This window comes from Rissa tridactyla, chromosome Z, assembly GCF_028500815.1.
Source record: "Rissa tridactyla isolate bRisTri1 chromosome Z, bRisTri1.patW.cur.20221130, whole genome shotgun sequence".
NCBI classification, from domain to species: domain Eukaryota; kingdom Metazoa; phylum Chordata; class Aves; order Charadriiformes; family Laridae; genus Rissa; species Rissa tridactyla.
Genome location: NC_071497.1, coordinates 59398257 through 59411212, shown reverse-complemented (window position 1 = coordinate 59411212; position 12956 = coordinate 59398257). Strand labels below are relative to the sequence as shown.

Below are 12956 nucleotides of genomic sequence, written 5' to 3'. Positions count from 1 at the left end.
GCTGGGCGGCGGGGGCTGCCGCGCTCGGCGGGGTGCGGGAGCAGCTTTGCGGGGGAAGCAGAAGGCGGGCGTGCCCGTCAGCGCTGCACGTGCTCGCCGATTGACGCAACAAAGGAGCAGCCGTGTCGCTGCGTGGTCCTGCCCCCGTCGTCGCCACCACCGAGCCCGGGGCGGTGTGCGTGAGTGCGTGTGCGCGTGTGTGTGTGTCTCCTGGCATCGGTAGAAATACTGCTGACCTGGCCGCCTCATCCCGGTGGCTTTTAAACGGGTTCTTCTCTAATGGCCTCAGTAAACTGTTCCCTTTGTTCTCGTTCCTGTAAGGCTATGTTAATAATTAATTTATCCTTCTTTATTGATTAATGTTAAGGCTCCCGTGTTTGTAATTCCCAGAGCCAAGGCTTTTTTTTCATGAGTGTGTAAATTTTATTTGCTCGTATGATACGTCTTCGCTACACGGGGGCTGAGTGTTAATTTGTACAGAAGCGCGCTGTTAAAATTGAGACTTGTGCGACTAGCGAAAAGGAACGATAAACCCGAAATTACTCCATCTGGTGGTGACGGAAGGTCTCGGGGAGGTGACGATCCAAAAGGTGCTGCTGAAAAGCAACCTGCGTCTCCCGGCAGACCTAACATCACAGCGAAAACTCGAAGATGATCAAATAGCTCTAAAAGATGGTGGGGGTACCTGCAGAAATTTGATCCAACATGTCTGTAAAATTGGAACAGTGAATCGGTTTGCTCAGAAAAGAACGGGGGGCGGGGCGGGAAGGCAAAAAGCCTGTATTGCTGTATGTGAACTAGCAAAACCCAGTATCTAATTCAGAAGGAAAGGAACAAAATGGATTTGGGGGAGGAGGGGACCTGGGGAGGGATTTGGGGAGGGCAAAATTTGTTCTGAAGTAAAAAGAAAGCTTATAAGTTTATTGCAAGATGAAACTGGCAATGTACCTGCAGCAAAGGGAATAGAGCCAAGATAAAAACAATTAAAAAAAAAAAAACCCATAACAAAAACTCTCCACCGAAACCTGTGTCACCACAGGCAATTGAAAGTAAAAGCAATAAATACTTCCGCTTCAGATCTAACACATTCTGCCATCAATATATAAGAAAGATTTCAGAGTTACTAGGCCAACTGGTGATTACAAACATGCAAAATGTTTTAATAGGCTGAAATACTGAAGTGAAAATGAGTCACAGAAAGATTATTCCAAGATGGAAGCTGTAGAAAGTGCTGTCCCAGCTGTCAGCCTAGGATTAACTGGGCTGGAGGTATGATCTCATGTTCCCTCATGTGAGATTTCGAAGACAAATTATGCTGAAAACCACATCACTGAGTTGTATCAGGAATCAACTGAAGCAGTTCAAGAACTGCAGTTCAAGGGACTCTGTAGGATTTGGTTACATTTCCTGGATCAAACAGCAGACCTTCAAAAAACAAACTTTGCATCAGAGAAAAAGTATTTTAGAATGCTAAAATAGTATTGGCTTGTTTTCCCCAGTCCTTTTTGTGTAATTGCATAATGGGAAACATAAACCTAAACCTGGATTTAGTTGTAGCTGAAGAACTTCTGTTGAGAAATGAAACAGATCCAAAGCCTGCAGCACTGAAACAGAGCCTGAGCTCAGTAAGCATCTCTCAGTTCTGAAAAGGGGCAAAAGTTAGGATCTCAAAACCATCAAAGAATATACATGCCTAAAGCAAAGATTATTAGCTGCACAGAAGCAGCATAGGAGTGGAAAAAAGACCATTAAGCTGGTTACTCAGGAAAATTGTCTCCTAAATTATGTAGAAGTTTAAAGGCAGAAGAATGAGAACATTTGCTGTAAAAATGCCAGTGGAAAAGCTCTCCTGAAAGACATGGCCAGTGCTGCATAAGTAATAACAGGGTACGTTGAGAAGAGGTGTTAAGTTAGTATCGTGTTCAGGAAACGATTCACAGGTCATAAACGTAAGTGATCAGGCTACAGTGAAGTAATATTTGTTCTGATTGCCAGTGACCACAAAGAACACATATTCAATGTATTTTCAGGCAGTGAAGGAAATCTGTCCGATATTCAAAATATCATTAGGAAACGTTTGTTCAAAAGAATGCCATACTCAGAACTCTAGAAAGCAGAAGTATATGGCACATCAGTGGGGCACCGCAGGGAATAATAATGTTGTCATTCCTAATGTAGATGCTTACGAACATAAGGGGAAAAGTGCTAAGTTATTTGGAAAAATACTCATATATGTTAGTAATTTATTGGAGGAAAGTAGTGGCACTATGGGGTACAGGAGCAAGAGTGCTGTGAGAGATAAGATGGAAAAAAACCCACCTCTGGAAGCCTAGATGTAAGACTCACTGAAGAATTCTTAACTATATAAGAAGTACTAAATGTGTAAACATTGAGTGGAGCCCAGGAAGATTGAACTTAAGTGCAATGCTGTTTCCAGCTCATATATTACAGTGTTGTACCATGTGCTGGTCAGTTGCATGGAATAATCCGTAATAGACTTCAGTGCCAAGGAAGAGAGCGCCTCTCAGCAAACAGTGTCCTTTCCTCACCATGCCTGTAACTCTTAAACTCAGCAACCCCAAATACCTGGGCTTCAAGCCACATACAAGCCTTTCATGAGCTGTGGGATGCCTCTCTCTGTTTATAACACCTCTCAGGGGCTGGCTAGAGAGTAGTCGGAGAAGTGCTACATGAGGAATCCCCTGCCTTCACTGAACATGGTTCAAACAGGCTTTGCTGAATACTTGGGAGTTCATGTTAATTGGACTGGCAAAGGCTCACCTAGAAAGGCTTTCGTGTTAGTCTTAGTTAACAACAAAGATCTTGCTGAGAAGAGGTAGAAGTCAGAAGTCACCATATTTCTCACTGGCGTGAAAAAGATAGTACCTTAAGTTTACGCATAGATGTCAGAGACCCAAACAAACAGATTATTCCTGTAGACATCCAATACACAGAATTCACAAGAACTTGATCATTTAAGCCATGATCACAGAAATGTTTTGACCCCTGCTAAGACAATTAGTTACAAGTCAGAAACGTTGTTAACGCATGACCCAAAATCAGCATAGTCCCACCCAAGGATGGCACATTTAGCCCAGGATGAATCAGGACTAAATTTACCCCCTTTTAGATGTGTGGCTGTCAACGTGTCACCTTTGACTGATGTCTTGGCAGCTGTGAAGGTGTGACTCATTCTGGATTTTGCCTTTGGCTTTCCAGGCCCTCCTGGTCCAGCTTGGTGCTCAGCAGGAGGTAAGTGGTGAGTGCAAGTGGCCAGAGATGGGGAGGCTGGACAGGGTGAGGGCCTTCCTCCTTCTGCAGCAGCTAGCTGCTATTTCTGCTCAAGCCTGGCAGGAACACACCACCCACTTAGTTTTAGATGGAAAAATCAATCTTCTTTATCTTTGATCACAGTATAGCTTATCCCCAAGGATTTCTAAGTGAACAAAGAGCATACCCGCCAATATTCACTGCATTTATGAATGAGTTCATACTCCTTCGGGGCTTACTTACATCGCTACAGAATTAAATGGAAAATACCTCAAATAATCTGAGACATTAATTGTGGTATCTCCCTCCTAATTTTCCAGAGCTTGTCTACAACAAAGAATTCGGGGCTTATGCAGAGAATGTTAGAAAGCTTTTCAATAATCAGTGGAGTCACGAAATCAAATGTAACTTAAACAAACATAATTTGTTTGTGTGACGAGCACCCTTTTGTATCAGCTCTGACAGCCAGTGCTCCATTTTGAAGATCAGATATCCCTCCACTAGCATTGGGAATAGACATTGGCTTAAAAGAGTAGAAATAATAACTTGAAATGAAAACTGGAAACATAAATTCAGGCATCTTGCACTGTTCTAGAGGATTATTACAATAATAATCAGCCTGAGCTGAACACAAAAAGGTGGAGAGGGTGGCAAGGATTGTCAGGGATACAGAATTACTTCCATGCGAATACAGGGATTCTGAAGCAGAACCCCCCCATCCTGAAAAAGCTGACCAATGAAAAAAATTGCGATAAAATCAACAGTCATAAATGTCAGGGAGAGAGTTGTTAACAATAGTTGTTTCTTGCCTCTCCTAGTACAAAAATGAGAGCACATTGGATTAAATGAGCAGGTGACTGGCTTAAATGAAACAAAAAGAGATGTTTCATACCATGCATGGTTAGAGCTGGGGAACATTTCACTGCAGAACATGTTCAGTGGTGTAAACGTACATGATTTCAAAAAGTGACTGGGCAAATTCACAGAATAGCTTAACATAGAATAGAATTGTTAGGATTGGAAGGGACCTTAAAGATCATCTAGTTCCAACACCCTTGCCATGGGCAGGGACATCTCCCACTAGACCAGGTTGCTCAGAGCCCCGTCCAGCCTTGCCTTAAAAACTTCCAGGGATGGGGCAACCACAGCTTCCCTGGGCAACCTGTTCCAGTGTCTCACCACCCTCATGGTGAAGAACTTCTTCCTAACGTCCAGTCTGAATCGTCCCATCTCTAGTTTTAATCCATTCCCTCTAGTCCTACCATTACCTGACATCCTAAAAAGTCCCTCACCAGCTTTCTTGTAGGCCCCCTTAAAATGCTCGTAGGCCACTATAAGGTCTCCTCGGAGCCTTCTTTTCTCCAGACTGAACAACCTCAACTCCCTCAGTATGTCCTCATAGGAGAAGTGCTCCAGCCCTCTGATCATCCTTGTGGCCCTTCTCTGGACACGTTCCAGCACGTCCATATCTCTCTTGTAGTAGGGGCTCCAGAATTGGATGCAGTACTCCAGGTGGGGTCTCACAAGAGTGGAGTAGAGGAGGAGAATCACCTCCCTCGACCTGCTGGCACGCTTCTCCTGATGCAGCCCAGGATATCTCCTGATGCAGCCCAGCTTCTATCACAGACTATCAAATTCAGATGTTATCTCTGGCTTTTAAAAAAATTAAACCTAGATTTCTGGCAGATAGGGATCAATTTTACACACTTGTGCTGTTCCTGTATTCTTCCCTACACATCTGGTATTGGCTGATGTTGAAGTCAGTTTATGCTACTAGACGGGTTTTGGTCTAGCCTAGTATAAACGCTCCTGGTGTTCTGTTAGATGAGAAGTGCAGAGGGGTCCTGACAACATTTAATCACATTTTACAGAAATTAAAGACCCAAAAGGGCCTTAAAGGAAGTGACTTTCACCTGTCACAGCAAATATACCTGCCCTGCAAGAATTATAGAACAAAGAGGGAAAAGAAAAAAAGGAAGAAAAAAAACCAGCCATGAACTTGGTCAAGAAGAAAAAACCAGTTTGACAAGGAGGGGTGGGGAGGTGAGGGGAGAGAAGGGTCATCTCCAAGGGTGACAAACTCTTTTTCAGCAGTAGACATGGCAGCAAACCCCAGATCTTTCTACAGCCTTTCAGGTGACTGCTGCCACCCCTCACTACTGCATTGTTTTTTGGCCTGGTCACACAGACCCTGTTTGTAATCCCAACCTCTGCAGAAGGATTAAGGGAAGTGTTACCTTCCCTCAAAACTACACGGCAAGGGAAAAGTGGGATAAACCCACAAAGAAGTGGAGATAAAATGGTGGTCACTGTGACACTGGGCAATGGAGACCACAGCTATCGCTGCAATGGCCCCTGCCACGGACACCACCATCCTGTTGCAAGGTAATTGCTGAAGGATTTATTCTTTCCATGAGACAAGCAGTTTAGAATCCAATCCAATGTTTGGCCCAAGGAACTACATTGACAGAAAGTGTAAATAATTCAAGAAATGGTTTTATTTCAATAACAGAAAGTCCTGCTCTGCACGTAAGACTTGTATCTGGGTGTAGAGATGTACAAGGCTGTGCCAAAAGAAGTGAAGCCTTTGGTGTTGGAGTCTTGCAAAGTGCAGCGGGCCCAGGGAAGGTTCATCAGCTCCAGCATGTGTAGCTGGTGGCCAGGCTCTAATTTCACTTCCCACAGTCTGCACCTAGCCAAACACTCAACAAATCACCCAGGGGTGCACACCACCACCAGGCACCTGACCCATGTGGTGATGAAGAAGGTTCTGGCATCCTTCTGCATGGTGAGGGTCAGCTCTGGAAAACCCAGAGCACCTAAGCCAGCGTGGCAGTGTGGCTGCTTGCTTTCAACATGCTGCTTGCACTAAATGGTCCCCTGAGTGCTCTTTGATTTTGAATAGAAGGCCACGGGAGGTCTGTAGGCTCATCTATGCCCTGTCCCAACATGGGCTCCTGGGTGCCCTGCTTAGGCACAAGCTCCCTGTAGAAGTGTGTGTGGCCTGGGGTGCTGTGGGCATCACTGGCCCCCAGAACAAGGGAGACATCAGGGGGAAGTGATGGTAGGTCCACCCAGTCTGGCTCCTGCCAGGTATCCCTGGACACACCATCTGAGCTAGGATGCCCCTGATCAGGCCTCCTCCAGTAGTAGAGAGCTACCAAAACACCCAACCCTTTCTCAGGGTTGGATCTGAGGGGCGAGGCTTGGGGGGGAGCCCCTGTCCTCACTGCCCTGCAGGAGCTGTGGACAACAGGGGCCCAGCCTTGTTGCCAGGGAGGGCATGGGCTTGGGTGAAGAGTGGGAACCACCAGGACTGCTTGTATGGATTACCAGAGTGCTTTGATCCCATGAGCGCACCGCGATGATAAAATGTGGGGTGTTTTGTATATGCATGCAAGAATAGTGTGTATAATATACAATTAAATTTTATAATGAATATTAATAAGCCCAAGCAATAAAAAAATAAACCCTACCTGAGTACCTGTATTGCACATCTCGCTTCTGTGCTATTGTGGTTTTAGGTGCCTGGTATAACAGTACATCATTCACAACCAGCAAGAAACCACGGAAGACAGCCCCCGGGGTGGCCGTTTCGCGGGTGGGCATGTGGCCCAAAAAGGGGGGCAGCCCCGCTGTGCCGAGGAGGACTGCGGGGGGACAGAGCCCCGGGGCCGGGAGGGAAGGTGGTCGGGGAATTTCCAGCCTTTCCATGGAAGGGGGTTTGTCAGATTCCCCCCAGAACGCTGCTTTCCCTTAGGGTCTCGGGTCCCGCTCAGTCCCCGGGCGGGGAGGTCTTGCCCTGCTCTGCCCTTATCGGAGGCTGCTTTGGGCAGGGGCCACACCGGGCAGCCGACCCGCCTCCTCCCGGCGCTCCTTGCCGGTAGGTGGCATCCCCCGTCCGCGCAGAGCACCGCCGGCAGCGGGGAAGGGCCGGCAGCGGGGCGGGGGACAGGGCAAACCCCGCGGCCGCGGGGGCGGCGGGGTCCTACCCGGGGAGAGGCCGCTCAGGGCTGTGCCGCCGCTGCTCGCCCTCCTCCTTTTCTTTCTTGCCCTTTTGAGAAGGCACCTGCCGGGTTGGGACGGGAGCGAGCGGACGATGCACAAAGACAAGTCTCGATCTCCAGGGGCTGCAATCGCCCCAGGTCCTAATTGTCCGCGCTGGGGGCTGGCTCAGCTGCCCCCCCAGGAAGCACCCTCGCTACCCCCTCCACCCCATATCCCCCCCGCTCCGCGGCGACAAATTAGGGCTTGCAGTATTGCCCAAGTCTGCCAGGGGGGTCCCCAGCACCAACACACACGCACACACACCCCCCGCCCCGAGGCCACCCCGGCCGGCCACGTCCAGGAGGACCCGCGCCCCAGCGTGTCCCCCCGCCCCCGGCAGGCCGGGACCGCGCTGCTCCCGGCGACCCGGTGCTGCCGAAGGGCCGCCGGTGTCACACGCTCAGCGAAACACCAGTACGTCTTGCGTGGGTGTTAGCGGGAGATCGCGGGCAGACCCGGCTCTTCTTGTTTCTTGCTACAGCGGTTCTTCACCATAAGTTTTTAAACTCCACCGTTCTTCCTATTTAAGAGAGCGGGACTTGTTTTTAAGACGGTTTTAAACGTTCAGGCACATCAGAAAGTACCGGGAGAAGAGCAAGAATAAAAGGAACAAAAAGGGAGTTAAAAGGAAAAAAAATACTAACTCTTTGCAACGAGGAGAAACTTCTCGGAGAGGAAAAGTCCTGTTTCTGCCTTCTTTTTAGTAACTTGCCCTAGGAGCCCAAACATAATTCAAAGAGGCATTTTACTTCCTATGAATCTCGAGTGACATTATCAATCTTTCTACAGGAAAAATAGTAGTCATTTACTGGGTTTGGGATTTCTTTTTTCTTCTTTTTCTTTTTTCTTTTTTTTCCCCTTCTTTTTTTTCTCTTTTGTAACTTTTGGTGGTATTCTGCAGGCGCCTTAGTAGTGAACAAAATGTAAATAGGATTATTTGGAAATAGTAGAAAGGATTATGTTGTAAATCCATGGAACTAGGTTTGAAACAGGGTGGCTTGTAGTTTTGGATCAGGACAATATATCGAAAACGTATTTCAAGAAAATGGTGTGTGTGAGTTGTTTGAGAAGCGAGATTTGAGCAGTAAGGACGCTAGGCATCAGCCCGCCCTTCTCACGACGATTTCTGCTGGAGCACAAAATCCTCTCCTACTCCTCCCAGCCCAATCGGATCCTGATCGTGGGTTATCCTGACAGATTGGGAGCGATGGGAATTTTCAAAGACTTTCTCTACAAGGCCATAGTGATTACATTTATGTCCAAGTTTGGGGCTTTTTTTCCCCTGCCAGCCCTCGCATAAAGGGGGTCCCCACTCTGCTGCTGCCCTCACATGTATCACCTGAATCTGGAAACGGTGGGACTTAATTAGGAAGCAATCCTTTGTGTCGCTTTATCAAAGGTGTTGCTTCTACACTTAAAGCAGGATTCGCATTTTAAAGGCCGGTGAATTCTTTTTCTTTGCACACGAAAGAGGTAACGCTAATTCTCTGTTAGTGTTTCCCATAACGGAGGGAGCTGCTTCTCTCCCGTTAAAAACAATAGCCTTGCAAATAAACTGTGACATTAGCGGTGTGCTGCGGAGGCAGTTCTTTGAGAGTTTACGATCGACATCGAGAGATATTTTATTTCATTCTTAAATTAATTAAACTCTGGAGAGGAGGGGAAAGAGATCTCTCCAAACCATCCCGCGGACAGAAGTCTGAAGTTTATTAACTCACCACCTCCCTCTACGGCCTGATTTTTTTTTCCCCCTCCTTCCCACGGGAAGCAGGACCCCGTCCCTGGGAGCAGCCCAGGAAGACGCAGGGCTCCCAGCACCCTCCAGACGGCTCTTGGGAAGATGATCGAGCACTTTGGGACAGACTTGATTTTTTTTTTTCGGGGGCGGGGGGAGGGAGTTGTCTTTATTTTCCCCCCTTTCCACAAATGACGGCCTCGGTGGCCCCACGACCCCCCAGAGCCCCTCCTGGCGAGGGGGCCGGGGCGGGCGGTGAGGCGCCCCGCCTGAAGGAAGGTGGGGGGAGGGGGCACGGCGCCGCCCGGGGCCGCCGCTCGCCCCGCCGCGCTCTGACGCCGGGAGCCATGTGATGGCCCCCTCGCTATAAGGCGGGGAGGAAGGCCGCCCTCTCTGGGACTCGGCCCCAGCCTTTTCACCGTCTTTCCTAAGGCCCGGCAAGCCGCCCCCTCCGCCCTCCCTCCTCGCCAGCCTCCTCCCCTCTCCTCCTCCCAGGACTAGGCGCGCTCCCTCCTGCCCCGCATCCATTAATGTCTAGGGGCTGAGGTGAGGAGAAAGAAGGGGGAACCGACTACCAGGCGCGGCGGCACAGACCCCGCTCGCCCCCCCAACCCCGACCCCAACCAAAAAAAAACCCAAACAAAAAACCAACGCCAAAAGCCCCCGAAAAAGGGGGAGGGGAGGGGGAAAAAAGAGAGAGAGGGAGAGAAATCCAAAAAAGCAGAAAAAAAATACCCCGAAACAAAACCCAAACCAGCCGCCGCCTCCGAGCGAGCGGCGGCAGCGCTCCCGCGGCGCGGCGGCGGCGCTGGGGGCCGGCGCGGCTCGGAGCGGCCCGCCTGCCCGCGGCGGCGGCGGGGCGGCTCTCCGCCGAGCGGCGCGGGGGCCTGGCGGCGGCGGGGAGGGCGCCCGCCCGCCCGCCGCGCCGCGCCGGCCGCCACCGATGCGCTGCCCCGCCGCCGCGCCATGACCCTGAGCTCGGAGATGTCGGAGGCGTCGGCGCTGGCTGAGGAGACCGACATCGATGTGGTGGGCGAGGAAGACGACGAGGAGGACGACGAGGAGCCGCAGCCCCGCCGCCGCCGCCGCTCCTACGCCGAGGAGGAGGAGGAGGAGGAGGAGGATGAGGAAGAGGACGAGGAGGATGTGGGCGACCTCCACGACGACGCCCTGCTGCCGCGGTCGCCCGTACGCGGCGGAGGCGGCGGAGGAGGAGGCGGCGGCGGCGGCGGGGAGGGCGGCGGAGACGGTGCCGGCGGCTCTCGGTCCCCCTCGCGGGGCGGCCCGCAGAAGGCGGCGGCGGGCGGCGGCGGGGCGGGCGGCGGCGGCGGACCGGGCGGCGGCGGCGGCAAGAACAGCCTGGTGAAGCCACCCTACTCCTACATCGCCCTCATCACCATGGCCATCCTGCAGAGCCCCAAGAAGCGGCTGACGCTGAGCGAGATCTGCGAGTTCATCAGCGGGCGCTTCCCCTACTACCGGGAGAAGTTCCCCGCCTGGCAGAACAGCATCCGCCACAACCTCTCCCTCAACGACTGCTTCGTCAAGATTCCCCGGGAGCCCGGCAACCCGGGCAAGGGCAATTACTGGACGCTGGACCCCGAGTCCGCCGACATGTTCGACAACGGGAGCTTCCTGCGCCGCCGAAAGCGCTTCAAGCGGCAGCAGCTCCCGGCGCCAGAGCTGCTGCTGCGCGCCGTGGACCCCGCCGCCTTCCTCCCGCAGCCCCCGCCCCAGCCCCCGCAGCAGCCGCCCTGCGCCTACGGACCCTACGGCTGCGGCTACGGCCTCCAGCTCCAGCCCTACCACCCCCACTCCGCCCTCTTCGCCTTCCACCACCCCTCCCCGCCGCCCCGCCAGACCCCCGCGGCCCCCGGCAGCGCCCCCGGCGCGGCGCTGCCCCCCGCCGCCGCCGCCGCGCCGCCGGGCCCCTTGCTGCCGGCGGCGGACCTGGCACGGACGCCCTTCGGCTACGGGCACCCGCTGGGCCCGGCGCTGGCGGCTTCGCTGCACGCCGCCAAGCCCGGCAGCGGCGCGGCGCTGGCCCGCTCGCCCTTCTCCATCGAGAGCATCATCGGGGGGGCGCCCGGTCCCGGTGCCGGTGCCGGTCCCGGCTCCGGGGGGGGCAGCAGCTGCGCCTCGCAGTCGGCCGCCGCGCCGGGGCTGTCCCGCTCGCTGGGGAGCGCCGGGGGCGGCCTGGCCCCCGCCTCTGCCCTGCCCGCCGCCCCCGGCTTCGCGGCCCGGATCTCTAACTGTTAAGGGTTTTTTGGGAGTCTTTCCGAAGGTAGGACCAGGGGATCGATCGCCTTGCTCCGCCGCTGGGATGCTCGGCGAACGCCGCCCGGACAGGCTGCGGGCTTTGCACGGGGATTGCGCGGTGGGGGGCTCGGGGAGCGTCCGCCGCGGTATTTATGCAAAGCCGGGTCTAGGTGCTGCACGGGCAGGCGGTCACGCTACTGGAAAGTTACTCCTTATTCCTTAAAAAGAAAAGAAAAAAAATTAATAATGGTGATAAATAACGTCTCTAAACCGTTGAAGTTCAGAGATTCTCAGGTCTAGGAGCTTGAAAACAGTAATGTACAGGAAAAAAAAAAGGCTTGAGGGAGGACAGCAAAGCAATACTTTTTTCATTTTAGTACACTTGTCTCATGTACTTTTATAAAAGAAAAAAAAGATTAACATGTTTACACAGAAGAAAGTCAAGATTATCATTTCTTATTTTAACCTGTGTTTTGTATTATAATAGACTTACGGAGTTTTTTATTTTGTACTTTATGCGTATTCTTTACAAGGAATATTGTTAAAAATTACTGGCAAGTATTATTGTACCATTTTAATGTAAAATTTTTACACATTTTCAAAAATAAAATTTTTAATTTTCAAAAAAAAAAAAAAAAGGAAAAAGAAAACCCAAAAAGAAACCCAAAGACCAAAGGAGCCCAGCCAAACAATTGGCTTCGGACCCTTCCCTCCTTAATACTTCTCTCTTCTTTGGGACATTGATATTTTTTTCTTCGGGATTAATAGCACAATAGCCAAGGAATTTTACAGCTTGAAATTTATTATGTCTGAATTTGACCGCAAAGAAGAAGATCAGAATATGATCTTTGCAGATAAACCATTGTTAACTCTAGCAGAGAATGGGGGGGAAAAAAAAAAAAGCAAGGACAAAAGAGGGAATAAATAGAAATAGAGGTCTCTCTCGCGGGGGTGAAGCCCAGTTCTGTAAGGCACCAATCAGGGGATTGATTAAAAAGCCTGTTTTAAACTATTTTTATACTTTTGGGTGTGTTCTAAATCACAACTGCATCACAGTTTGGTTTCCGAGAGGCCCAAAGGAAAATACTACTAATAAGGGGCACGTACTGAACTTCAGAGAGATTTGTCCTAGACACTTATGTTTCTGTGACGATAATAGGGACATGTGTTTCTACTTTTCAATACATATAATATAACATGAGCATTGGAATATCCTCGTGTGACGAGCTGATTAAGTGCACGAGCTATTGAAGTAAGGATAAGTAAGTGTACGAAACAAACCGTGAAAGCAGCTTTTCTGATTCTGAACTCTCGTCTTAACCCGCATAAAGCTGATAGATAACTGTTTCTTAGACTAAAATTATTTTTTAACCAAAAAGCCCGCCTCATGTATTCGGAGCTTAGGCATGAAAAGAGAATCGCAGGTTTTAAGAGTAGGCATGTGTTTGTTTGTTGTGGACTAGGGACATGAGTTTTTCAAATCAGGGAGGCTCTTTTCAAGTATGACTGTATTTATAACAATTTAGTAGATTCAGGGATAAATTACGTGAATTTTCGTAAAAAAATAAAAAAATGGGTGACTTTTAGTACTCTCTGCAGTGAGAAGGGGAAGGTTGTGCGATTAACATGCTTTTGCATATCGAAG

The 12956-nt window shown here is 50.5% G+C and overlaps 1 protein-coding gene across 1 annotated transcript; it reads left to right on the top strand.

The window, feature by feature from the left end:
- Positions 1 to 10018: 10018 nt before the first annotated feature.
- On the top strand, positions 10019 to 11514 carry FOXD1 (forkhead box D1). Its single transcript, XM_054184779.1, has one exon. The coding sequence runs from the start codon at positions 10019 to 10021 to the stop codon at positions 11309 to 11311; it is 1293 nt and encodes a 430-aa protein (XP_054040754.1). The 3' UTR covers positions 11312 to 11514.
- The last annotated feature ends 1442 nt before the right edge of the window (positions 11515 to 12956 follow it).